Below are 26,738 nucleotides of genomic sequence, written 5' to 3' on the forward strand. Positions count from 1 at the left end.
AGTCACCATCGCCACCACCACAGCAGACAATAAAAAGATATGCAGTAATACATTCATTTGGTCGTCTTTATTTTCCAGACATACTAGGTTTTGTATCTTTCCAAGAGTTAACGTTCCAATAGTTCACATGATTCACCTGCGACCATCACCCACGTCTGACTTGTGCTCCAAGTAAACCATATCTTTATCTGTTTTCTATAATGTTTTAGGAGGTGAATTCTATAAACTTCTTTAGCAGGTAGCTGGGAATACATGAGGAAGACATTAATGTATACAGTTGCATATATAAATTCTACAGAATGACCCGCTGGTGTTTACTGAGCATCGATCTCGCTGTACAGTCGGGACTCTTCTGCTGCTGTCCAGCAAAGCTCTGTTAAAAAGATTAGAATGTGTTAATACTTCAGTGGAGGCTAAATGTCACTCTGTATTCCACCACAATGTTAAGCAGTGGGAAGAAAACTATCAATAACATAAACTATTAGATCACATATGGTTTTTTTTCATTTTCTTGTTCATCAATCAGTAACTCCTGTGTGTATCATGTGACTAAAACACAGAGAAAAAACCTTGGAATGCCTAAAAGCTGTTCTAAGCAGTACAATACCACAGCTTTTGTCTATTAATAAGAAAACCATGCAAAGGAGCCAGATGTTAGAGCTTGTTTGAGTTCTTATATAAAATAGTTATACACATGAGAATGAATATTCTACTTATGCACTATTTTTTAATGTTTATATACTGATCTCTTTCTTTGCAACATGGACTCAAAGTCGGCATATCCATACATTAAGATCTACTTCGACCGCCGTAAAGTAGGCTCCATTGACGATGGCTTTTTTTTAGAGTTGTGTCGCACCTGCTGAACTCCGGTTGAACCTAGTACGGGTTGATTAAACTAACCCAGAACAGCCATTTGAAACAACAAACCCTGGGATTCCAAACGTAGGGAAGGTCAAACCAGAGCCACAGGTTTGATTCTGGGTTTGTTAACTCTGCTTTGTGAAATGGACCTCAGGTTCAAGAAGCTCGTGAAAACATTGTGATGTTTCACTTTCCTGGCTGCTGTTCAGCTGCTGATGCTGAATGTACAGTATATGTGCAATCAAGGAAACCATTGATTGAACCCATCACGCTTAGATTAGCTCACCAGCAGTTCTTTCTCTCCCAGCTGACCGACACTATTCTGAGGCATCAAAGAGCCCTTTCTCCTCCTTCCCTCTGTCCCACCTTCCTTTCTTCTTGTTCTTCTCTGCTCTTCCTTCCACATCCCCCGGGCCTTTGATTGAATTATTTTAAAGACTATATAGTTGAGTAGTACAGGTACCCTAACACCTGTCATCATGGCAGATACAGTATATCCTGTTGGGAAAAGGCTTCACCAAACACATTAATCCCCCTCTCTGCCTGCTGTCTACCTCGCCCCTCTCACAACCCCCACCCCCGCCCTACCTTGCTGTGCCAAACTAGGAAGTGTGCAAAGGAAACAGCTGTCCCCCACGTCCGCTCACTTACCCCAGGCCAGGTGCATCCTGGGAACAGAGCACTGTGTGACAGTGGACATGTGGCTGACACTGTATGCGATGTCGTTACAGTAATCAGGATCACCATGAACTTTATACAGTGGACATAAAAATAAAGCACTTCTTGATTAAGGTTGATTTTTGCTGACAGAATGTTTGGCCTTGATGTAATGGGGTCGTTATGATAATGAATTAATCTATTTAAGATTAATAGTAAGTACACTTGACTCACAAAGATCTACGATCATTTTATACATCAAAGTCTGCTCATGCTGTCTTAGCTTAGTGATACATATGAAATGTGTGCAAAGCTTCCCAGATGAGGTTGCATCAGATTTGAATGTCATCTCTCAGCTGATGTGGTTTGAGTCAGCGTCGGTTTGACCTGGAGATGGAGGAATGGAAGAAGAATGTATGGAGAAAATATTATATCTCTTCAACTGCTGCTCTCATCACGACCTCATTGATTTAACTGTTTCATAAAGTATTAAACTGTCTGTTGTGAGTTATGTGTGTACAGTATTTATATGAGTATATGTTGTTTATCATCAATGTAGCCACAAGAGGTGGTGAGGAAGATGAGGAGGGCAAAAGCAGAGCAGAGGACGAAATGGTGGCAGCTGAAAAAGGAAGAGTGTTGCATGACTTTTAGGAAGGAGTTTAGACAGGCTCTGGGTGGTCAGGAGGTGCTTCCAGATGACTGGACAACTACAGCTAATGTGATCAGGGAGACAGGTAGGAGAGTACTTGGTGTGTCATCTGGAAGGAAATTAGATAAAGAGACTTGGTGGTGGAATGAGGAGGTACAGGAGTGTATACAGAGAAAAAGGTTAGCTAAGAAGAAGTGGGACACTGAGAGGAATGAGGAGAGTAGACAGGAGTACAGGGAGATGCAGCGTAAGGTGAAGGTAGAGGTAGCAAAGGCCAAACAAGGGGCTTATGATGACTTGTATGCTAGGTTGGACAGTAAGGAGGGAGAGACTGATCTATACAGGCTGGCAAGATAGAGAGACAGAGATGGGAAGGACGTGCAGCAGGTTAGGGTGATTAAGGACAGGGGTGGAAGTCTATTGACAGGTGCCAGTAGTGTGATGGGAAGATGGAAAGAGTACTTTGAACTATGGATGAACGAGGAAAATGAGCGAGAACAAAGACTAGAAGAGGTGGCTGTTCTGGACCAGGAAGTAGCAAAGATTAGTCAGGATGAAGTGAGGAGGGCATTGAAGAGGATGAAGAGTGGAAAGGCAGTCGGTCCTGATAATATACCTGTAGAGGTATAGGAGAGGTGGCAGTAGAGTTTCTGACTGGGTTGTTCAACAGGATCTTAGATAGTGAGAAGATGCCTGAGGAATGGAGGTGTCCATTTTTAAGAACAAGGAAGATGTGCAGAGTTGTGGCAACTACAGAGGAATAAAGCTGATGAGCCATACAATGAAGTTATGGGAGAGAGTAGTGGAAGCTAGACTAAGGGCAGAAGTGAGCATTTGGTAAGCAGCAGTATGGTTTCATGCCAAAAAAAGAGTACTACAGATGCAGTATTTGCTTGGAGGATGTTGATAGAGAAGTACAGAGAAGGCCAGAGGGAGCTGCATTGTGTTTTTGTAGATCTGGAGAAAGCTGATGACAGGGTGCCCAGAGAGGAACGGTGGGAGGTTTTGGAGATAAAGTCAGAGAGGCCAGACTGAGATGGTTTGGACATGTCCAGAGGAGAGATAGTGAATATATTTGTAGAAGGATGCTGAGTTTTGAACTGCCAGGCAGGAGGCCTAGAGGAAGACCAAAGAGGAGGTTTATGGATGTAGTGAAAGAGGACATGAAGGTAGTTGGTGTGAGGGAAGAGGATGCAGAAGACAGGGTTAGATGGAGGCAACTGATTCACTGTGGCGACCCCTGAAGGGAAAAGCCGAAAGGAGAAGAAGAAGATGTAGTTTATCATCAGTGGTAAACTATATCTCCAGGTTAACATTAAAATTTCTTGCATATAAAGGGGTTGTTTATGGTGAAATAATTCTGCAGCCTTCAGGCTCTCAGATTATAATTTACTTTTGATCATCCTAAAGTTTTTCCTCATCTATTTGAACAGATGTACACAGATTGTTTTCTCATGCACCAAATACTAGAAAAACAATTCTTTCCATTTTTATATTACTCAAATCATTTAAGTTGTCTTTGTCTGTGTGAACGTAATATGTATATAACAACAACCTTTGACATCTCCATTTGAATGAAGCACCTGCTGAGTTCTGATGATGTTGATGGTGTCATAAATTTGTAAAATGGCGATGTAAACACATGTCATTGTTCTGTCCTAAATGCTTTACATTAAGTGACACTTGATGTGTTGTTCTAATCGGATGACTGGTCTCCATTAGAATCGGGGAAAATAAACATTGTCAACTGTCTCAGCAAAGGAGAAAAGGGAGAGTCTGTACCGACCGGCGCTCGCAGTGTTGTTTGTTACTTTCTCCATGAACTGCCCAGCGAATATTGCCTCCAACAATTAGGGTCCAGTGATCCCTATCAGGCAGCACAATACTGTTTACATGACGTGGAGGAAATGTGGCCATAGAGCCTACTTTAGGAGTGTGTGTGCATTTTTCTTGGATGTGTGTGTGTGTGTACATTTGTTACATTCCGCTTCAAAGCAGTGATGTAATTGTCAGTGTTTGTGCGATTCTAACAAACAAAGTGCGATTCCCTAGCAAAGTAATATGAAAGTGCACTGACAATACAACAATTGTACAAAATGAAATGACATCACTTCTAACAGGTGCAGATAGAGAACTGGAAAAGTCAGTCCCCCATGAATTTGTCATCGTCCCTTGTGTAGCTTTTTAAAAAATATTTTACAGGCAAATTCATGCAGCATCACCAGACACTGTGATGCCACGACAACGGTCCTCTACCTCAAGGAGTGCGTTCAAGTGGAACCACAGCTGCCAGACGCAAAACATGTCAAACATCGTCTGTTCTGCAACTGCATTTAGACTAGCATACAAAGGCAGATGTTCATGGTGATGATGATGATGATGATGATGATGATGATGATGATGATGATGATGATGGAAAAGAGTAAAGATACAGAGGATGATGAGGATAATGTAGCTGATGACAGGTTTGTTGACCACTTGGTCATCGAATCGCCTTCTTTCCCAGGACCTTGAAGGTCACATGACTTTAAAGACTTTATAATGTTTGTGTTTCAGTCTGTCTAAGAAGGAAATGACTGAGAGAATGTAAGAGAGACATTGACCCCGAGGTTGAGAGAGATTGAGACAGAGCGACACAGTTTGGGCAGGAGGGAGCAGGAATGGGTGAGCACAGAGGAGAAGGGGTGAGAGATAGACTCCGGAAGGAAACCTGGGAGCTCTCGGAGAGGAAAGTTGCCACAATGATGACCTGTGTGTGTGTATGTGCGTGTGCGTGTGTGTGTGTGTGTGTGTGTGTGTGTGTATGATTAGTGACACAGGTGTGTGCTGATGTCACAAATTTCCAATGACAATTAGTGCAGCAGCTAATGATAATTTCAAGCTGTGGAAAACTTCTTTTTGAATGAATACCAAGTGTAGTTTATTATCACCCCATAATCAAAAACGAAACAACCCAACAAACTTCTCCATTTGAAAAAAAAGTTCTTTTTACAAATTGTTGATGACAAATTCTGTATTGATCCACTTATTGATCTGTGTATAACACATTCATGTTTAATGAAAGAAAGGCTAGTGCTTATAATGCAAAATTGTTATAAATGGCCGATATAATATACAGTGCCTTGAAAAAGGATTTTGCCCCCTTCCTTATTTCTGTGTTTTTTGCATATTCATCACTCGCAGACCTTTCAGATCATCAAACCAATGTTAATATCACACAGAGACAACCCAAGGAAACACAAAATGCTTATGTGAAAAACCAATTGCCCCCTGAACCTACAGTAATAGCGTGTTGTGCCACCTTTGGAGGCAATAACTGAAATTAAGTGTTTCTGATAATTGGTGATGAGTCTTCACACCGCTGTGGAGAAATTTTGGCCCAGTCTTCTTTGCAGAATTGTTTCAAGTCTGACATATTGGAAGGTTTTCTAGCATGAACTGCCCGTTTGAGGTTACCCCACAGCATCTCAATTGGATTTAAATCCGGACTTTGACTTGGCCACTCCAAAACCTTAATTTTTTTTTTTTTTTTGAGCCATTCACAGGTGGACTTGCTTGAGTTTGAGGGCACAAGCTGGTGGCCGGACTTTCTCCTTCAGGATCTTCTGGTAAACAGCAGAATTCATTTTTCCATTAATCACAGCAAGTTGTCCCGGTCCTGAGGCAGCAAAGCAGACCCAGACCATCACACTGCCACCACCATGCTTTACTGCTGGCATCATGTTCTTTTTATCAAATGCTGTGCCATTTTTATGCCAGATGTAACGGGCTGCACACCGTCCAAAATGTTCAATTTTTGACTCATCCGTTCACGGAAAATTTCTCCAAAAGACTTGGATGGATCATCAAGATGCTTTTTGGCAAATGTGAGACGAGCCTTTGTGTTCTTCTGTGACAACAGTGGTTTTCAACTGGGAACTCTCCCATGGATGCCATTTTTGGCCAGTGTCTTTCTTATAGTGGAGCCGTGAACACCGACCTTAACTGAGGCCAGAGAGGCCTGCAGTTCTTTGGGTTTTTTTCTAGGTTCTTTTATGACCCCCTGGATGAGTTGTCGTTGCACTCTTGGAGTAATCTTGGTTGGTCGACCACTCCTGGGAAGGTTTGCCACTGTTCCCAGTTTTCTCCGTTTGTGGATAATGGCTCTGACAGTGGTTCGCTGGAGCGTCTAACAGATTCTATTTAAGTGATTTCTTAAATCAACAAAGGTGGTGGCAATCAGGTTTGGGTGTGGCTTGTGAAACTGAACTCACTTGTTCCAAAACTGTGGTTAGTCACAGTTACTTTGTGATTTAACAAGTGGGGCAATTACTTTTTCACATAGGGTCAGATAGGTTTGTGTTTTTTTCCCCACTTGGTAAATGAAATCATCATTTAGGAACTGCAGTTTGTGTTTCCTTGGGTTGACTCTGTGTGATATTAACATTGGTTTGATGATATGAAACGTTTGCGAGTGATGAATATGCAAAAAACACAGAAATCAGGAAGGGGCCAAACACTTTTTCAGGGCACTGTATATAAATATCTTAGATGATTTCTCATGTATGTCTATGAACGACTCAATGACTGCATATGTCTATTAATAAACTTGTGTGTTAGTGCCGTACAGCTTTGTCTCTTTATTATATTGGGATATTGTTGGAGATATTTCCGTGGAAACGGTCCAGGTTTTTCAAAGTATGACTGACCGGTATGATGTGATGTGTTTACGTACATGCACGTGTGTGTGTGTGTGTTTGTGTGTGTGTGTGCGTGCGTGCATGTGTGTGTAGGTATTGGTGGTGGAGGGGGAGCAGGGTTGGTGGAGGCTCTTATCTCCAGGCCACAGGCACCTTTTGAGGCTCTTATCAGCAGCCACCACATTGTACGAGCACATCCTCTTGTCCAGCAGGGAGCGGAAAGCTCTCCTCTCTCTCCCCTGTCCGCTCTCTTTCTCTCACCCGCCTCACATTTACCAATACCAGAGCTCTCGGACTGGCATCCAACTGATCCTTGGCAAAGAGAGTGAGAGACGTGACTGAAGAGAGAGAGAGAGAGAGAGAGAGAGAGAGAGAGAGAGAGAGAGAGAGAGAGAGAGAGAGAGAGAGAGAGAGAGAGAGAGAAGTGAGAGTGACATGCTGACGGAGACCCATGTCCATCTCCACATTTTTAGTGTGTATCGTTCAAAGGAGCAACTTATATAAGAAAAAAAAAAACCCAAACAAAAAAAGTAAATTTAGACCCTTTTTTGATCCGATTCTGACTTAATCTCTTTTATTTTCTAATTTCAATTAAATTTGAAAGAGATTAAAAGGTGTTCTGAATGGTGTCAGACAGTTGGGCTTCAATTGCGATTCCAGACTCTGACAGACAGACACTGACAGACTACAGAGGAGAGCAGCGACCTGAGGAAGAAGAGGACGTCAAACACTGAGGAAATACATCATGCGTGTTAACAGCTCACGCCAACTTGACAGATTTTGCATGACAAAGACAGATGAGCCACACTGGGAATCATAATGAATCTGTGAGTACTTCTTAACTCATTTATTTGACTTTTTTATGCAGACCTTTGCACAAAAGTGGTCTGAGGTCTTTAATTTTTTTTTAAAAATAATCATTTTAATAAAACACAAATATCCGATTAGCATTCCTTCCATACTTCATGGTCACATTTGTAGTTCCTGGTTAAAACTAATGATTAAACATGTGACTCAGTGGCAGTAAATGGATGAAAGTAAAAGTAAAGACAGTTAATGTCAAACAATTTGTGGGCTGGTTAATCATATTTTCTATGATGTTCATATAATTAATATATGAAACATTTGTTTTGAATAATACAAAGATGTAACATATAAATCAACTCATTACAAAAAAAAAGGCTGTGACAGAAATAGAAGAAATAGGGCAACAAATGAAGTGTTTAAGGACGGCTATACAATAACACACAATACCAAGTTGCTGTGTGAATTGACCCAGAACAACACGCTTCATCATCAATGCTGCAAGAAATACGCAAAAGGCTTAATTTCAACAAATGCAACCAAATTATGTCTTAAGTACACAGTGTTTTTTCTGGAGATTCTACCTACCATGTCATTCATATAATGGTAAATCAAACAATTCTGTTAAAAACTGTCTATAAGTGTTATTTCACTTTTGTAAAAGAGGACCCTCAAAATGAAGTTATGAACACTAGAGAAGACACAGCAGGAACAATTGTGATTGCAAAACTTTAGAAGAGAGAGTTACGCCTTTTCAGCACAGAGTGAAAACAAATGCCTTCCTCTTTGGAGTATAACAGTGAATTTGCTCGATAAGGAAAGTTAACACACATCCCATCAGGTCTGTAGTGTGAGGTGAATAAGGGAATTTCCATTAATTAAATTCTAAATTTAAACCGTGGACCAGCATCCACTGTGGGAAGCAGTACTAACACCTTGTTGCAGTTCACACGCTCTTTTCAGAAAAAAAAAGGTGACCTTTGGCCATATTGTTTTAATCTTATTCCTTTACTAAATATACACCAAGTATCCTGACTCCAGGATTTTCTTTTTCTTTTGTTCAACAGATACTTTGATATCTACGGAATCTTGGGCCATCGTTTTGATTGCTTTAAAAGGAGTTTGACTCACATCCTCTAGACGCACACCGACACACAACTACACGGACAGCTTTATTAAGAGACGCCACTGGAGATCCTTCCCTAAATGTAACGTCTGTTGCTCAGGATGTACGACAAGAAAACTCCACATCGAATCAGACTGCATCAAACAACCTGGCTGGACGCAGCACCTTGGAATGGTACCATAGGAATAACATCCCATAACAGAGTGGAAGGTCTAAAGCGTACAGACTTATAAAGTATTTGTTTCATTGGTACCTCCTCTATTATAATGAGGAATTTTTAAAGGCTGGCTTCACTCGGGAATGAATAAGGTAGGCCTGATTGAAGACTAACATATTGATCTAGGTGACAAAAAGAGTAACTGCTGCCGAGAGGACAATCTGTATTTAGTAGAATACAGGACAGCAGAGCAAATACAAAGATTACGGGATCATAAATGGAGCATATGGAAAAGACGCGTACACTCAACAGGAAGATGTGTAAAGATCTCTCTGAGACTGTCTGCCGGCGGCACACATGTGAGTCGTAGCTATACTCACATATATAAAGACAATACTGGGACAAGACACTGGAACACACACACACTGGGCCCCAGAGAGGTTCAGTGGCCCTGACAGGGATTCCCCTGAAGTCACCACCATGATGGAGAAGCTGGAGCCGACCAGCCCACCTGCCTCACCCCCCGACCTGCCTTGCTCCTCCTCTTCCTCCGTCTCATCCCCGTCTTGCGCCTCTGCAGAGCAGCGCAGTCCCCTTCAGAACAATGGATCCTCAGATGCTGTCAGCAGCCCGCGTTCCGCCAACAACACAGGACACAAGGGAAACGTGCTCGTCCACACTACTGCCTCAGCTCGGTCCCCTGTCGCCAAGACAACAGCGCCAACCAGTCACCTCGCAAATATGACCACTGCACCTAAGGCCATCGTCATGGAGACCAAGGGTGAAGAGAAGGAGGAGGAGAAGAGTCAAGAGGAACCAACGTCCATTCCGGCCCCGGCTACGTCTGCCAATGGGTCCCCAACTCTTTCCTCTCCCCCACCGCTTCTCCCAGCACCAGCCAAAACCTCCCCGTGCCCGTTTCCAACTCCCGCCCCCACCTCCTCATCATCATCCTCCCTGTTTCCTTCTCACATTCCAGTCATTAGCCTCGGCCACAGCAAACCTCCTCTCCCATTCATCAACACCCCTCTGACCGCTCTCCATCCTATTCCAAACCTCCTCCACGGGCCCCATGGCGACCCTCGCCGGGGCCAGGTGCCATGCTTGCCTGTGGCTACTTCTGGAGCTACTGGATCTTCTGTGGGCTCCCCAGGACCCCTGTTGACTCAGCAGTACCTGTCTCCGCACCCCTTCTTCACCAGGTGAGATTTGTCTCTTAAAGCCATTTTTTCTCTTTTGTGACCGTCTGTCATTGGTAAGCTGTAGTTTTTCCCCTTTCTGTTTGAATAACGCTTTGAGGTCAGAGCCACACAAAACACAAACAATCGCTCACACACACGCTCACACCTACAGGCAATTTGGAATGATCAGTTGTCCTGACGCCAGCCCTGTGATAAACTGGCGACTTATGCAGGGTGTACCCCACCTCCCACCCATTGTCAGCTTGGTTGGCTCCAGTTTAAACTTTTGACCCGGATTCAGATAAGATGAAGATAAGACGATTACTAACTGTTAAACTGAAACTCTCAAAGGTCTTTTTGGTAGAACAGAGTTTGGCTTCCGTCCAATCAGGAAGAAATTAATCTCCTTTGAAAGCCTTCTTGAACCTGTTTTCTGCACCAAAAAGATTTTCCAATTTTCACCATGCATCAACATCTCTATAAAGTTTTCCACAATTACAGTATTTTCTGCACTGTAAGACGCACTGGACTATAAGGTGCACCTTCAATGAATGGCCTATTTTAAACCTTTTTGATATATAAGGCACACTGGATTATAAGGTGCATGTGATTATAAGAAGACCTTCAATGAATGGCTTTATTCAAAAAAAATTTCGCAAATAAGGCCCACTGGATTTAAGGCGCACTGTCGGCTTTTGAGAAAATTAAAGGCATTAGGTGCGCCTTATAGCGCGGAAAATACTGTATTTCATCACCGTTTGTCTTGTAGTCCTTGGAATAAGTTTCTCTTCTCTCTTATCTCTGTCGCAGGAAGCATTGATCTATTTCACCCTCCATGAGGTAGAATCAGCTCGCAGTCAGATCTAATGAGACTGAGCCTAAACTTGGCATGCACAATTGATCAGTGACACCTAGATAATCACACCACTCCCCTTCTTATTTCTGTCCAAGACTTCTTCTAAATGAAGAGATTTATGACTTGAATGACTCTGCAAAATGTTCAACTGTTATTTTTAATTGTATTTACTATTTACTACACCGGAACATAACGGTCTCATTTTCAGCCACGTTGCTGTGCTTTAATTTGTAGTTCTTACCGGGGTCCTCCAGGAGGAAACTATGGTGTCAACAACAACAGCCGGATCAAGAGAAGACCCTCCTCACACCTTGAGATGGAAATCAATGAATGTAAGTTTAGGTTGTAAACAAATAAAAGTCAGATGTCAGTGTATAGCCGTTGTTAGTATGAGTGAATTGATCTTAAATATTGAAGAGATTAAAGGATAAGTTCACAGATATTATTTTACTGATTATCAGGAAGGCTTAAGAAAAAATATTTTAAAAATTCTTTATTAATTTATGTTGGGATTTGGATATTTTTTAAATAAATTTAAAAAAAAAATCTACAATAGTTTTCCTTTCATAGTTTTCCTCTCTCTCTCTCTTGCTTGTTATAATAATATAAATATACTTCTTTTATATCCTTTAAGGTCCTGCACACTTAGACAGTGATTATGTGTGTCTGACAGGCCCTCCTCAGAAAATCGCTCGCCGTGTCTTCACAAACAGTCGTGAGCGCTGGCGACAGCAGAACGTGAACGGGGCTTTTTCTGAGCTGAGAAAACTCATTCCCACCCACCCACCTGACAAGAAACTCAGCAAGAATGAAATCCTGCGCTTGGCCGTTAAATACATCAACTTCTTGGTCACTCTGCTTGATGATCAGTCGCAAGACAAGAACACGGACACAGCTGAGAACGAGCCTGAGGAAGAAAGTACCACATCCAAGTTGAGCTGCGACAAACTCACCCCTCTTTTTCAGCGTGACACCCCTTCTCCATCCCTGGCAGCCTCAGACCATCCTGCCTTAGTGGCAGCCCACAGAGACTCACCTGACACCGTCATTGCTCTGGCTAATTCCCCTACAACATCAAGCTGTTTTGGCGACACAGACAGTGAGGAGAGCTACGGGGGGAAGGCTTCAGCAGTGAACCATGGCATTCTGGGAAAGACTAAAGGACACATAGGGATGGTAGCAGGAACAGCAGATGAGCGATGACACCAAGAGACAGCAAACAGAGGCTTAAATGTCCCACTGATGGACAGGGCAGGACGATTACCAAACACCAAAGCTATATGAATCAGTCATTCATGAGCTTATGATGATATTTTGTCCATATTTTTTTCCCATTAACATGAAAACAATGAGAAAGAAGATTAATGTTTTTACAATGGAAGTTCAGATAAATGAAAAGATCACAGAGCATTCAGATAGGAAAAAATTTGCAAGTTTTAGATTCAAATAAAATCAGTGTTTATTCATTTGTTTTTAAAGTTTCATTTCTAAGTAAAACAACATGGATCGCTAACAGGACATGAGTTGTGCAGAAAGGAGCTGCAAATCCAATCAATAAGTTATCTCAAGATGGATACTAAGATAAAAATAAATCCTTTCTTTACATAATCTACGTATCCCTTCACAATCCAGATTGTTAAATTGCCTCAAAAGTGTTCATTCTTTGCCAAACGTATTAAAAACCTTTTCATTTTAATACAAAAATGCTGTATTCCACCTGTACAGTTATGGTGACCTACAGGGCCATGCAATGCAGTCATGATTTTTACATTCAGTTTTTAATCTTCCTGCTGTTGTAATTGCTTGAGGCGCTCACTGAACAGTCCCACCCCTGGTGTTGCAACACATTTGAAGCAGACAGAAAAAAAGAGAGCTTGTTTTAGAATGGAGTTCCTCATTTGACATCCTCTTATTACGTTCCAAGGATCTTTCTTTGTCAGCATGATTTCCCAACATGTAAGAATGTTTTACCGTGTTTGTCTGATGTTTAGGGAATATTTGTGTATCAGCGTTCACGAAGTAGCATTCTGAGTGACATGATCACAATAAGGGATATTAAATGTGTAAATGCAGTGTTGTTGGCTTAAGGTTAGGAAAGAAAAAAAAATGTGAATGTTTATTTAAAACTTTTGTCCGTATGTTCATAGATCAACACAATAGCCTTGTCATCATGCATTATACAATATGAACTGAAGCCAAACGTCATGTAGTTTGTGCTGCACACTGGATGACAGATTAATAACGGTACTTTTAACAAGGGAGCCACAAGCAAGAGGAAAACAGACATAAAGGAATGTAGCTGTATGCTAACTGTGATGAGGCCAGTCCTGGAAAAACACGTTAAAAAAACACGTTAGATGTTAACATGATGATATTATGACAAATTTCTCCAGCAGGAGATGCATCTACATTAAATAAAGAAAGTACCAATAAGAATTTGAAATCTAATATTACCAAACCTCCTAAAAGTAAAAGTATTTGTCATGCATAATGTCCAATTTCAGAGCAAGAGAGACTAAATAATGAAAAAGCATGAGCTTGAAACATCACCGATGGATGTAAGAATAAAATTCTTCTACAAGGAGCTCATGTGCCTTTCTTCATTTAACTGATTTTCAATGACTTTTGGATCTATTCAACTGCTTACAAATTGTGATCATTTACAAAAACTAAAAGATGCATGAGTCTACAACCATCTATCACAATGCATTATTTGATTTAGAATTTCTATTTATATTGTATGCATTTTGTATTAATAGGGTGAAGGTACAGCTGTTGTAAAATGAATTTTGGAATGGTTTTGTAGTAGATGAACTTTCATCGCTCCCTGTCTTGGTTTCATCTGCAGTCTGGGTGTGTGCGTTAGCATTCAAGTGGATGTGGGACTAGTAAAAGATTTATGCATCAACATTTGTCGGTACGCGGTTGTGTGTGAGGAAGGTCAGGGTGGATGTGGGAATGTGGTTAGAGATGGGTTTCAGCTTCGTGGTGGTGGCGGTGTTGGTGGTGGTGGGTGTGTGAGTGAGGAGATTGAGGCAAGTTGCAGCTGTGCTGCCATGTTGATATATCTCTATCAAATACCCAGGAAACGCTTACAGTTGGTGCTGCCTCATTGACAGCCAACGATTTCTTTGGAGAAGGTGTGTGTGTGTGTGTGTGTGTGTGTGTGTGTGTGTGTGTGTGTGTGTGTGTGTGTGTGTGTGTGTGTGTGTGTGTGTGTGTGTGTGTGTGTGTGTGTGTGTGTGTGTGTGTTGATGACTGTTTGGAAAGGGAGAGAGGAAAAACATAAAAAGAATACAGCCACCAGGATGTTCTGGGAACCCCTACACACCCGGTTTTGGGGCCACATAACAGGAAGAGCTGCTTTCACAACGCTGCCTACGCCTGCTCTGCTTTGCCAGTCTCTTCTGTCCTGTCTCTGCTGCTCACTGAAACCACAACGATGGATTAAGATGGGGGGGGGATAAGTTTTAAGCTCAAAACAAGACCTAGTCACTAAATTCTGTGTCGGCATGATGAACTTGTCCAGGTTGTATCACACCTATTGGTTAGTGTGAGCAGGGATTAGATTCAGCCCTTTCAACCACAGCGGTAGGACCTCAAACGCACCAAAAGATGCCAAATTGCTCATTGTAGACTGGACAGGCCTGTGTCAAGGACATGTTAACATTTACACTTGTATTATATTTAATAGTCTCTGTCCGTCTTTCTTCTGCATGTGAAGCATATTGATACCTAGTTACATTCGCAAGGATCTGTGAGATGTCTTTCCAAGTAAACCTGCTCGAACCTCCAAACTTATCTGTTGTGTTATTCTTCAGGTATCACCTAATATCTTTTTTTTTAAAAAGAAAAACTCCCTTCCTAAATTCATATCTGTTTTCTTCACTTCTTCAGACAGCTGCAACTAAATATTACAAATTTTGCTTCAGTTCATCATATTTACCAGAATGTGTTCTAATTTTTTTTTTCATGGTGTTGCCTGTCTGTCCTTCTGATACAGGAGGCCAGCCTGGGCCTTAGAGATAAAGTCCTGGACTCCACCCATAAATGGTGGCCCTCTCGCCACATCAGTCCCACCCACTCGTGCACATAAACATAAGTAGTAGTGTGTTATTTTTTCATTTTATATATTTTTATATAGTTGAATATATATATAAATATAAATATATATATATATATATGTACAGTATATATATACTGTACATATTTATATACATATATATATACTGTATGTGTATATATATATATATATATATATATATATATATATATATATATATATATATATACATATATATACACACACACATATATATATATATATTCATGAATAAAGGTAAAATAAAATAATAATAATTGAATGAATATTTAATAGTTGAATGAGAGCTGAGGAAAAGTTAAGTGTTGGAAGGAGAGGGATTATAGGGAGCTACACGTCGAGCTGACTTGTGCTGTATACAGTATGGTATAATATAAATAATGTAAGTGAAGACTTTGAGAAAAAATGCATAAATTCACTTTGAATTTCTGCTTAAAATGAGAGGTGAACAGGAAATAATGACAAATCACAGTATAAAAGTTTGTCAAACATAATGACTGCATCTTTATTTATATTTTACACATAACAACTTTAACACTTGTCAGGAGCCCTAGAAAATCTATTTTATTATATGCACTCTTGTTTCATGAAATTCTGCATTGTCATTCATGACTGTCTGAATGAAACCTCTGCTTGTTTTGCAGTAATGTTGAAGGTTGGAATCATCTCAATCATCTGCTGATGAAACATTTAATCCAAATAAATATTCTGACATGAACATTTTAACTTCATCATGAATGACAAGGAACAATATTATTCCTTTTTTTGTGCAATATTTCAGGTCTTCATTCTGTTTTCAGGATTTTCTCTCCTTGTTTTACCAGAGAGTCCATGTTGTTTTTCAATGATGTCTCCACTTTTTTTGCATCATCACTTGCCTTTTCTAATGTGTTCTTGTTGCTGAATTTACGTCTGCCCACCTCCGTTACAGCAGATCCAGTGGCTGCCCCAACAGCTCCGCCAATCATCCCCGCCAAAATCACACCCAGCACAAGGCCCAGCAATGCGCCAGCTATGACTACCTTGGGCACCGTTTTAGCACTAGTCCCAATTTTCTCCCAAACTGAACTCTCAGCAACCACTTTGGCCCCTGCCTTGGCTTTTTCTCCCATTTTCCCCCAAACTGGACTCTGTGCCACCTTCTTTGCACCGGCACCAATTCCAGCGCCAACTCGCACAGAGTTTTCAGCCACCAGCTTGGCGCCACTTACAGCTCCAGATCCTACTTTTCCCCACAAAGGACTCTGCGCTACATTTTTTGCCCCGCTTCCAAACCCAGCTCCCACACGCATTGAACCATCTGCCATCAGTTTTGCCCCTGAACCCATTTTTCCCCACACAGGACTTGCTGCTGCTGCCTTTGCACTAGATCCCACCCATGAAGAACCATCCACTACTACTTTTGGAACTCTATCACCTACCATTTTAGAGACATGCCCGGCACCAGCACCCATCTTCCCCCAGACAGGACTAGCAGCTACCATATTTTGGACATTTTGTGCTCCACTGCCGACGGTTCCCCACACTGGACTACTTTTCACCTTCTTTGCTCCCTCACCGACCCACACAGAGCCATCTGCTAACAGCTTGGGTAAGTTCTTTGCGGTAGACTGCATTTTCTCCATTATGGATTGGATGAGTGAGGGTGACATGTTGGAAAGCATTACAGGAGGAAGACTCTCGATATTCAAAGTTCTTACACTCATCTCTGCCTCATCCCTCGTGTTCTCAATCTCATTCTCTGTGACTTCCTCTTCTTCCTCAGCCACAGGCTGCATGTAGGGATAAATGACGCGTTTCTCAGAGCTCAACTGTCTGGTGGCTGCTTGTCTGTCAAATATTTTCTCCTTTCTCTCCTTTACTATCTCCAGCTGTCTCTGCCTCAATCTATTCTCTGCCTCCTGAAAAGCTGGACAAGAATAACATTTGTCACCAGCCTCCTTCACCGTTTGCCCCACTTTTTCTAGCAGCTCCGCCACATTCCTCTGCTCCTTCCAACCTCCTCCTATCTCCATCACATGAAACTTGTCCCCGCATTTCTCCACAAGCTTTAACAAATCGCCCCGCTGACCAGTGATGTATGCTTCAACACTGTCATTCCCAGCTTTCCCACTCTCCCTCAGCTTATCTGCATAAGTAAAGAGGACCAGAGTGTATCTCTGGATGGCCTCTGGGCCAAAGACAGACTCGAGTGCCCCAAGAGCCTGCAGCTCCGACTTTGCTGGCTGGTCCAGCGGGACGCAGAGGAGGAAGGCGTGAGGACCTGGACTGGACAAAGTCACGCATGATGAGATCTGGGCTCGCACTTCTTCTGGAGTTTTCTCTGTATTAAACCAGTCTGGGGTGTCTACCACTGCTACCTGCAAACGAGAAAGAAGAGAGAAAATTGGAAAAGATTTGATATTTTTGGTGAAAAAACACAATGTAAGTAAGCGACATCTCAGTTACTTACACGTCTTCCTTCAACAAGACCTTTCTTTTTCTCACACTGCTGAGTGATTGCTGTGAGGCTGTCTGGGCGCGACTCAAACTCTTCTCGCCCCAATATGGTATTTCCAGCTCTGCTCTTCCCTGAACCAGACCGCCCAAGCAGAACTAGACGCAGCTCTGGAGAAGATGAAGTGGATGAAGGAAGTGAGGTGGGAAGTGAGGAGGGAGAGGAGGTGAAGACTGGTGACGAAGGCAAAGAGGAGAAGACAGGTGAGGCAGAAAAGGAGGGTGGGGTATCAAGAGAGGATCTGTCCTCAGAGATGTTGATTCTTTGGTGTGCTGAAAAGGATCAGATAAAAATCACAGGTGAACATGGGCAAACAGAAATTATTTTTAAATATCAAACATAACAGAGGGGAACTTCTTAATGATAAAATATTGTTAGTGGTGTCCTCTGACTTACAAGCATTGGTCACTGTGGGTAGTGGGGCAGCTTCAGGCTTTTGTGAGAGTCTAGCGCCATCTATAGGGAAAACACAACTAAATGAGCAGTCCGCATGTTCTGCCTACGGCCTTTTGTTTTTCTTTTACAGTGTCAATGATAATATATACAAAAGTTGGATCCAAAAGTTAGCTCTATTGGCTTTTACCTGAATTCATTCTGAAACTGAGTGTCCTCACTTGACTGTCATCCAGCTCTGAATATGACTGTTGCTTCGGTGGCACAGATGAATTACGGCTGTTGAACGTTTGGCTTACTTCCACTTTTTTATCCATTACATCCCTCTCTTCTCCTGTCCTCTTCTCCAAAAGAGTGCTGTAATCCTCTACGCTTCTGAAACTCCTCTGTGATTCTGTAGTTGACATGTTTGTTATCGTGATTGTCTCTTTCATCTCCATCGGTTCAGCCATGGACTTCCTAAGTTCTTTCATTCGTTTCTCCATCTCTCTCTCCTGGGCTGTTTTCAGAACATATGGCCCATTTTTCTTCACCATATTATCCACCTGTTACAGAATTAAAAATTGTTTTAGATCTGTTCCTCATACAATACATAATCAGATTAAATAACAAGAAAAGCTTGAATGTTGGGTAGAATTTGCTTGTATGCCTGCTAGCTTTAAAGTAATCCATGCACTCAAACAAATTCCTGTTGCTAGTTACCGCGGAATAAATTCTACCTCAGTCACATTTACATGTAAAGAACCCAGTGATTAGCACTTAAACTGGTCCTGATTATGGGTGTCTCTGTGTGAGAAGCAAGGCGTTGCTGGGAAAAACAATAATAAAGTAAAACAAGGAGCTGTAACACAACACCCACACATACACCAAAAGCAAACTAAACCTTGTTTCAAGTACATCTACATATACTGTACATAAAGGACTAAATAGACATTGTTTTCAATATACATGTCCAAACAAACAATTCCCCTGCAATGAGCTTGGTGACTCGTCCAGGGTGCAACCTGCCTCTCACCCATAGCCACCTGGGATAGGCTCCAGCATAACCCATAATCCACATTCAGGATAAGTGGCTGAATGTCTCACCTCTTTCAGCAGCCCACGGACCTGCTCTCTGTTTTGCTGCTGACGATTGTTAAAGACGTGGTACCTCCCACCACAGTTGTCAATGATTTGCCTCAGGCCTGAGTGTTCTTCCTGCAAGTATTGCTGCAGAAAACAGTACGGATTCGTAATGCAGTGACTGTCACAAAATGTAACTGGCAAATGGAAGTAGGTTAGAAATTTTTAAAGTTGAATATAAAAACTACATTTGAGAATCTTTGCCTAAACAAGAGCATAAAAACTAACTAAAAGAGGGTATTAACCCTACAGAATTCACAACTGTGATACCTCCACAGTTCGTCCCCGTAAGTAGTCCCCACAGGTCAGCAGGACCAGGGTGTGATCCAGCACCTCCTTCCCAAACACTTTCTCTAACTCTCCAGGCACATAAGTCTCCATCTGAGACACCCCAGGCAAAGAAAAGAGAAAAAAAATAATTATTACGTTTAAAATTCCTCCTCAATCTGCTATATTTACTGTCATCTGTAAATTACAATAAAGATCAGGCCAACCTCTGTGAACAGGCCAACAGGCACCAGCAGCAAAACTGCATGTGAGCCCGGTGCTAGCAGCGTCATTGCTTGCTCCGTCTCCTTCCTGACACTGTCTACCATCTTGCCACCATCCCAGTACCACCTTGGTGCCTCCACCAGCGTCACATTCCTGCCTTCAGAAATACCCTGTCGCAGCTGGCAGCTCCTGGAGAGAGAGACGGGGGACTGCTGGTCCAGGATGGTGTCTGCTGATGAGGTCTTTCCACATCCAATGTTTCCCAGAAGCATTAGTCTGAGATCTGACTGTGAGGACACAAAATAGCTTCCTCTGTTGTATCCACTCATGACTGGACAGCAAACAAAGACAAAGGTAGTTGTTAGAATGTGTCCATTTATTTAAATAAAGGTACAGATGATGTCTATGTACAGATGATGGAACCATAAAACACCATAATGATCTCATCTGGTTTAAGATAAGTAGACAGGACAAGTCCAACTTCACTTTTTTTAAAAATGAAAGTGAAAGCTGTCATAAAAAGAAGTTTCCTTTGACCTTCAGATTGTGTAATTGAGAACAGCACAAAGAGCACTAAAAATCTTAAAAATTGGGATAGGGTTACGTTCACAACTGTATTATATCATCTCTTCTTTTGACAACACTGTAAAAGTAAAGAGGCCAAAAGCTGTAATTTAGAAAGTGGAAAACCTGTTTGTGTCACAATGTATCAAAGCAGCGATGGTGTCTTGGTTAGCCATATGTACTAATGCACCTCAGTGCATCTTAAATGGTGCTCTGTGACGGTTTCATGGATCTAATGTTAATATAGTTTCTTCTTTATGTGCAGTAGATCACACGTGTCGAACTCAAGGGCCAAATGCATAGCGAGCCAATTATGTCACACGCAAAGTGATGGCTTCCCGCCACTAGACTACAGTGTTTCCACGTAGATGCAATTTCCCAACAAGTTGAATTAAGGAAGACAATGATCCCAATATGTCCATATAGAGAAAAATTGGTGGATACAGAAGGCTTTTTTAAGAAAGACTGGAAGGCGAATATATGTTTGTCCTTCAAGGAAAGAAACCGGTTTGTCGTGCGTGTTATGAGGCAGTGTGGTTTGTAAAAGAATACAATATACATGGGCATTCTAATGCATTTCTATGCTGCAAAGTCTTTTTCAGCAGATGCATTTTTTGAAGAAGTCTATGCTCAAGGTATGTGAGCAGGTGTGTAACAACCAGATACAGACTTGGAAAAATGTCAGTTTATCAAAAAAACTCCTCTGTGATGGAGACCATGACAGAGGACGACCTCCATAATTTTTTTGAAAATGCTGTTATGTGGACACACATTTTTTTCTATGAGGGCAAAAACAGTTATGGTTTCAAAAAGATCCGACTTATGCGTGGACGTAGCCTTATTTACATTTATACTGTCTCATAGTTACATTTGACCCTTTGAGAGCCAAATGTGCACTCTGTCAAACACATTCTTGTGTTACTTGGTGTCTGTGATGTGATATGGCCCTCTGAAACTGAGTCACACACCCCTGATAGATCAATTTTATTTGCAGATGCAGGTGTGTTTACAGAATATTGCCTTAAGATGCTGTCCTGACCCCCAACACAGTGACGTCCACTCCAGGAACGTGTCTGTTTTGAATGCAACGTTGTCCGAGGGCCAGAAGATCAGAATCATCCAAACCATTAATGTTTTCCAGCCTTGTCCCTTTCACATAGAGAATAATTTTTCCTGCAGTGTTTCATCTTTACTGCCGAAAGACGTAAACCTCTTTTCATACCTACTACCTAAGTCACTGACGTACTACCAGTTGATCCACCAGCTCTTTTCTTGTAACATATCACAACTTTTCCAGTCTTTTGTTGCTGCTGTCCCAAATTACTTGAAACATGTTTCTGACTTCAAATTAAAAATGGACAGAGAATTATCAAAAAAAGAATTTTCAACATTCGACGTGCAATCTCTTTACTCTTTTCAATTACATCTGGGGTGTAATGTGCTGTAAGTCCTTCTTCTGACTGAAGGTTACTTACTACTACTGTACTAGTATAAATATACTCTTCTTAAACTACTGTAGTATCACCAGATATGCCACATCTTGTCAGTCTTGTCCAACTACATTCCATCTGAATTTGAACATTTAGTTTGATAAGCAAACATGCATGAAATGCATTTCTCTAAAAATGCACACACCTGAATTTGTATGTCTACGCCGAAGCTGTAACTCAAATTTAGCATATTCTTAATAATGAAATGATAATAACCTCCATAGACATCAAACATTTTGCTAATTCAGAGCACTTACAAATATTTGGTTAGACACACAGATGATAGATTATGTAGAAATATGACCAAGAAACAATGCGTGACCAAGTCTATATTAAAGTGAAACTTTAATATAGACATTTACAATGCCTTAATGTAGTTATCAGCCATATTATTCAAACAATACAAAAAGAATGTACTTACTCAACTATGTAACTATTTGAAGCGATGTTCATGTACTGTCTTCCCTGTTTGGGCAGCTGGCACTGAAATTTATCTCTCATCCAGACTAGTATAGTACATGTCGACTGCTAAAAGTCTCATACGCAGGTGAGGTTTGTCTCTGGGACCTACCCATATAACCACTCCCAAATTTGTCCACATGCCCACACGAACAGACTTGTGAGTATATTTGTGCATGCACAACAGGTTTCTTTGTCTGCAGGTTGCAATGCATTCCAAGTAGGGGTGGAGGAGACATATCCCAAGGCAGAGGCAAAGCACTCTGCCTTTGCTTATCCTCCTAAAGTTTGAAAGTGTCAAAAATGCATGCATGACCTTAAATATCATGAGGGTAATAGCTTTTAAAATATATGTATTAATACTTCAATATTCTGTTGTCCTCTCTCATCAGAAATGATGTAATGCTACGTAATGCCTTATGAAATGAACATCCTGCACAGATACCACACTCTTTAAGATTCAGAGTCATAAAACTAACAATATCTGTAGTCATAATCACTGAAACTCCTTGGTGGAAGTAAGTAGTAATTAATAACTTGTGAAATTCCTGGGCCAGTTCCTGTTTAAATTGCACCCACACACACTTTGTTCGTCTGGAGTAGGACCCATTGATAATTTAGTCTGTTATTCATATTCAAATAAAGATTTTGGCATACACTCTGATCCCTACATGAAGCCCTCAGCTTTAATTATTTTGATGAGTTCTTGACTTTTGAACCATAATAACCTCATAGTTATTGATTATGGTTCATATTTATTCCGTACCTGCTATAGATTTCTATAGCAAGTACAGAAACATGTACTGTATTGTTTTGCTATAACACTGATAACTTTAGACAAGCTGTGACTTAAGAGGTCAAGCATTACTCTACATACCACTGAAAGTGCTGTTTTAAACCATATTCAGCTTGACATGAGTTAACTGTTGCAGTATTTCAGGTTCTGATAATAAAGTGTTGAATAATGTCAAATATGTTCAGCATGCTCTGAGTAGAGAAAGTAAAAAGTGGGAATTTTAATCCCACTTTTAGACTAAAATAATTTGGGGCGGGACAGTGGTGCAGTGGGTAGCGCAGTCGCCTCATAGCAAAACAGTTCCAGTTTCGAGCCCTGTTCTGTGAAGAGTGTGCATGTTCACCCTGTATCTGTGTGGGTTCTCTCAGGGTTCCCCGTCTTCCTACCACCTCCAAAAACATTCACTTCACTGAGATAGGCTCTAGCAACCCCAGTGACCCACAAAAGCTGAAGCAGCGTTTCAGAGGATGGATGAATGAATTTATGAATGAATGAATGAATGAATGAACGAATGAATGATTGAATGAATGAATGAATGAATGAACGAATGAAGTAATTTGTATTTTCTATTTAATTTTCTTTGAGATAAACTCAAGAATAAACGGGCCACATTGTACATCCACTGTAAAAGAGAAAATACTGACACTTTTCCAGTCACAAAGAAAGTTTCTGTCACTAGTTTTTCCTGTGTAAATAAATCAACTTTCATGCATTTCTTTAATTAAACAGAAAAAAAAACTTCTTCAAGTGACTTCTTTAAGTAAATTTCCATATTTACAAAATAAATATCAAATGTAAAGCAAACAAATAATATTTTAGAACAAATTGGCATTATACATCTTTTTGGAATGTAAACTAACCAATATCTTATACTATATCAGCATATAGTCTTTGCTGGAGTCTTCATTTATCACCACTCACATCCCAGGCATCATGTAGGCAATATTTTCCAAAGTAGAGGCCTTGAAAAATGATAACAGATTGTTAATTTCACTCCAGGAAGTGCTCAATAGAAATAGTGTGCAAATATGTGTAGTGAAGGTGCTGTTGAGCGGTTGAGACTCTCACCAGTGTGTTCTGTGTGCAGCTCCTCAGCTCTGGTATCTCAGCAGTAAGACAGAGTAGAGGAGGCAGGGCACACAGCAGAGAGTCCAAGAGCAGAGACATGCTGCCAGTCATACCCACCAATTTCTGCAGTACGACAAAGCTATGAGCCCTTCAGAGAGTGAATGTCCTCAGTGTGTGTACGGCAATTAAATCTGATGGATTTGATCCTTATCCGCTGTAGTCATGCATAGAAACATGTTTCTATGCATGACTACAGACACACCTGTAGAGCATTCTTATGTCTCACAACATAGGAATGCTCTCTGTCAAACACATTTCTGCGATACTTTATGCTTTCTCTTTACGCTGTCTTGTAAGAGAAAATCATTGACATTCAATTTCATCCTGCGGCTTTAGACTGTGTGTAAATAAAGTATAATCTAATGCAGGTTCATCACCACACACTAAATTAAGCACTTCAGAAGTTGGAATCACCAGCAACTTTTTTCTTTTAACCTACACTGATGTTATTTGTTGTTATTTGATTTACTGTTGCTTTTCAAATTATTTTAAATGTCCAGTGCTTAATTGTAGAAATTATATTTTATTTCTGCTAAATCCTCCATGTTGAACCTTTAATGGTTTATGTGCTAAATGTGCTCTATTCAGTATGGGGTCATTTCCTCCTTCATTTTGCAGGCATAATACCCCTCATTTGTCCGTTTAAAAGATGATCAGAAAGGACACCGAACATGCAATATGTCAAGAAAAATATTATCAAAGGTCATAATGCAATCAGAAAATTAAAGAAAAAACGAATTATGTCCTTATATTATTTATTTATTACAATTAAATCAAAAACAGAATCAGATCAGTGCTCATGAGGAATTAAAAATTAAATCTAAAAATAATAAAAAATAAATCTGTATTTTCTACAGTGAATACTCACATTTGTCCCCTGAAGATGGAGTCCGATCAGGGACAAGGACTCCCCCAGCAGGTGGAGATGAGCTGCAGCACCAACAGGATCCTGCTCCAAGCAGCTCGGGCTCCAGGCTGAACCAACGGTACCATTTACAGAATCAACGGGACCGTGGGAGTCAGTCAAAGGACTAGATAGGATGGGACTAGCCCTATGGGTTACAGGAGAACCTGGAGGGTATTTTGCTCTGATAACAGGACAGTCTGCCATGCTGTGCTGGTGGTCTATATAGACCAAGTACTCCAACATGGAGCCTGGAATTGTCTGCGAGAAACAGAAAGGGGGGGGGAAATGTTTATCAGGAGACATGACAGTTGAAGTAAGGTTACAACATCCAGGATAGGCACCTGATGAATGCTGCCCTCTGCTGGGCAACAGCTCAGTGACAACAAGTCTTGGGTGCTCTGGGGGAAAGAGTTTACATGTTAATGCTAGATACAGCATATAACCTTCCACTGAATGCACCACAGACAAGCTTAACCAAACATATTTCATCTTGTGATCCTCTGACATCCCAAATATTCTCTCACCTCTTGTCCTCCTCTTATCTCTTGTGGCAAACAAACCACATAAGTCGGATTGAAGGATTCCTCCCCAGATTCAGGCTCAGTTGGACTATTTCCTGCAACAGCTTGTTCATTAAATTAAAAAGTGTTCCTCTCACATTTCCTCATCTTACAGAGAAATTTTATCCATCATACATTAGCTGTGACCATCGACCCATTAAAAAACCTGCGGTTAATGACATTACATATGTTACAATATAAAAGCCTTACAGCTTCCGTACAACTGGCACGAGTCAGACATGTTTTTAAAAAAAAAACCCAAAACATTACCAGAGATTTGCTTTTCTTTGATGAGCAGCTCATGTTGTCCCTGAAATAAGGTGAATTGGAAGACATGACAACATGGGAATTTATAAAGATCATCGGCAATTACAGATAAACTAAATACAATAATATTTTAACCTCCCGCAAGAACATGTAGCAAATATCAGAGACAATATTCAATCAATTACTATATTAACTGCATGCAGTTAATAAACTGCATTGACATTCTTGAGCTTTTCTAGTCTGTCAAGCACAATGACAGATACAAAAGAAACCAGAAAACAAAGTGTAGCTCAACGTAAGAAAAAGTCCATCATAAAAATAGAAACCTGGAAAATAATACTTGATTTAGAATATATTCTGTGATTTAACGATATTTAATCAACATCTAGACTAAATATAAACCTCACACTTTGTAAAAACATTTTATTTTAACCTTTGGCAGTAAGTTACTTGTTGACATGGCAACAAAGTGTAAATAGGATAGGCCAAAACATATTATATTACACCTGCCATACTATTAATAATTGATGCTTGATTATATTGAATGTTGGAGAAATCACTGACTTCTTAGAACAGTCAACCATCCCTCCAACAAACTAGCAATGTGCTCCACCTTGTGAAACCTCTTGGCGCTACGTTCCTCAGAATCTGATTCTGCTTCCGGTTCCTTCAGCTCCTGTTGGTCCATCTTAAAATGTTCATGCGACCTTTTCTTCTCTCTCTGGATGTGTTCGCTCGTGTGTCCTGCTTGACCATCCATCTGCAATGACAGAAATGAGACAGTTGGCGATTCAGCAGCAATGTTACAGAAGTATAAGTTCATCTGAGGAAGTAAACAAATAATTGCAGAGAAGGAGAAAATTGTAGCACTATTAAAGAAAAATCTCATAAGAAAACTGACTTTATTCTGATGTCATCTATGGCGATATTTGAATTCAATGATGACAGGGAATAAATCAAAATTTTAAAATTACTTCAAGTATGG

The 26,738-nt window shown here is 40.8% G+C and overlaps 2 protein-coding genes and 1 long non-coding RNA gene across 4 annotated transcripts; 1 reads left to right on the forward strand and 2 right to left on the reverse strand.

Annotated features, from left to right (window-relative positions):
• The first annotated feature begins 7,318 nt into the window (after window positions 1-7,318).
• lyl1 (LYL1 basic helix-loop-helix family member) lies at window positions 7,319-13,059 on the forward strand. Its single transcript, XM_068322457.1, has 4 exons — window positions 7,319-7,679; window positions 8,724-10,141; window positions 11,211-11,308; window positions 11,611-13,059. Exons 2-4 carry the CDS (start codon window positions 9,420-9,422, stop codon window positions 12,177-12,179), a joined length of 1,389 nt encoding a protein of 462 aa, XP_068178558.1. The 5' UTR covers window positions 7,319-7,679; window positions 8,724-9,419; the 3' UTR covers window positions 12,180-13,059.
• Window positions 13,060-15,539: 2,480 nt separating this feature from the next.
• On the reverse strand, window positions 15,540-23,830 carry LOC137599834 (GTPase IMAP family member 8). Of its 2 annotated transcripts, none has more exons than XM_068321022.1 (8): window positions 23,752-23,830; window positions 19,585-19,913; window positions 19,361-19,471; window positions 19,055-19,177; window positions 18,159-18,513; window positions 17,972-18,031; window positions 17,531-17,847; window positions 15,540-17,438 (listed from the first exon to the last, which is right to left on the reverse strand). In XM_068321022.1, the coding sequence occupies exons 2-8, from the start codon at window positions 19,909-19,911 to the stop codon at window positions 15,864-15,866; spliced, it is 2,868 nt and encodes a 955-aa protein (XP_068177123.1). In that variant the 5' UTR covers window positions 19,912-19,913; window positions 23,752-23,830; the 3' UTR covers window positions 15,540-15,863. The 2 variants fall into 2 exon arrangements, with proteins under 2 accessions (XP_068177123.1, XP_068177121.1); XM_068321020.1 differs by lacking the exon at window positions 23,752-23,830 and adding an exon at window positions 22,058-22,196.
• Window positions 23,831-25,278: 1,448 nt separating this feature from the next.
• LOC137599837 (uncharacterized) lies at window positions 25,279-26,474 on the reverse strand. Its single transcript, XR_011036883.1, has 3 exons — window positions 26,367-26,474; window positions 25,451-25,796; window positions 25,279-25,324 (listed from the first exon to the last, which is right to left on the reverse strand). It is a non-coding gene; the product is annotated as an uncharacterized lncRNA (long non-coding RNA).
• Window positions 26,475-26,738: the final 264 nt, after the last annotated feature.

Source organism: Antennarius striatus, chromosome 8, assembly GCF_040054535.1.
Source record: "Antennarius striatus isolate MH-2024 chromosome 8, ASM4005453v1, whole genome shotgun sequence".
In the NCBI taxonomy this organism is placed as follows: Eukaryota; Metazoa; Chordata; class Actinopteri; order Lophiiformes; family Antennariidae; genus Antennarius; species Antennarius striatus.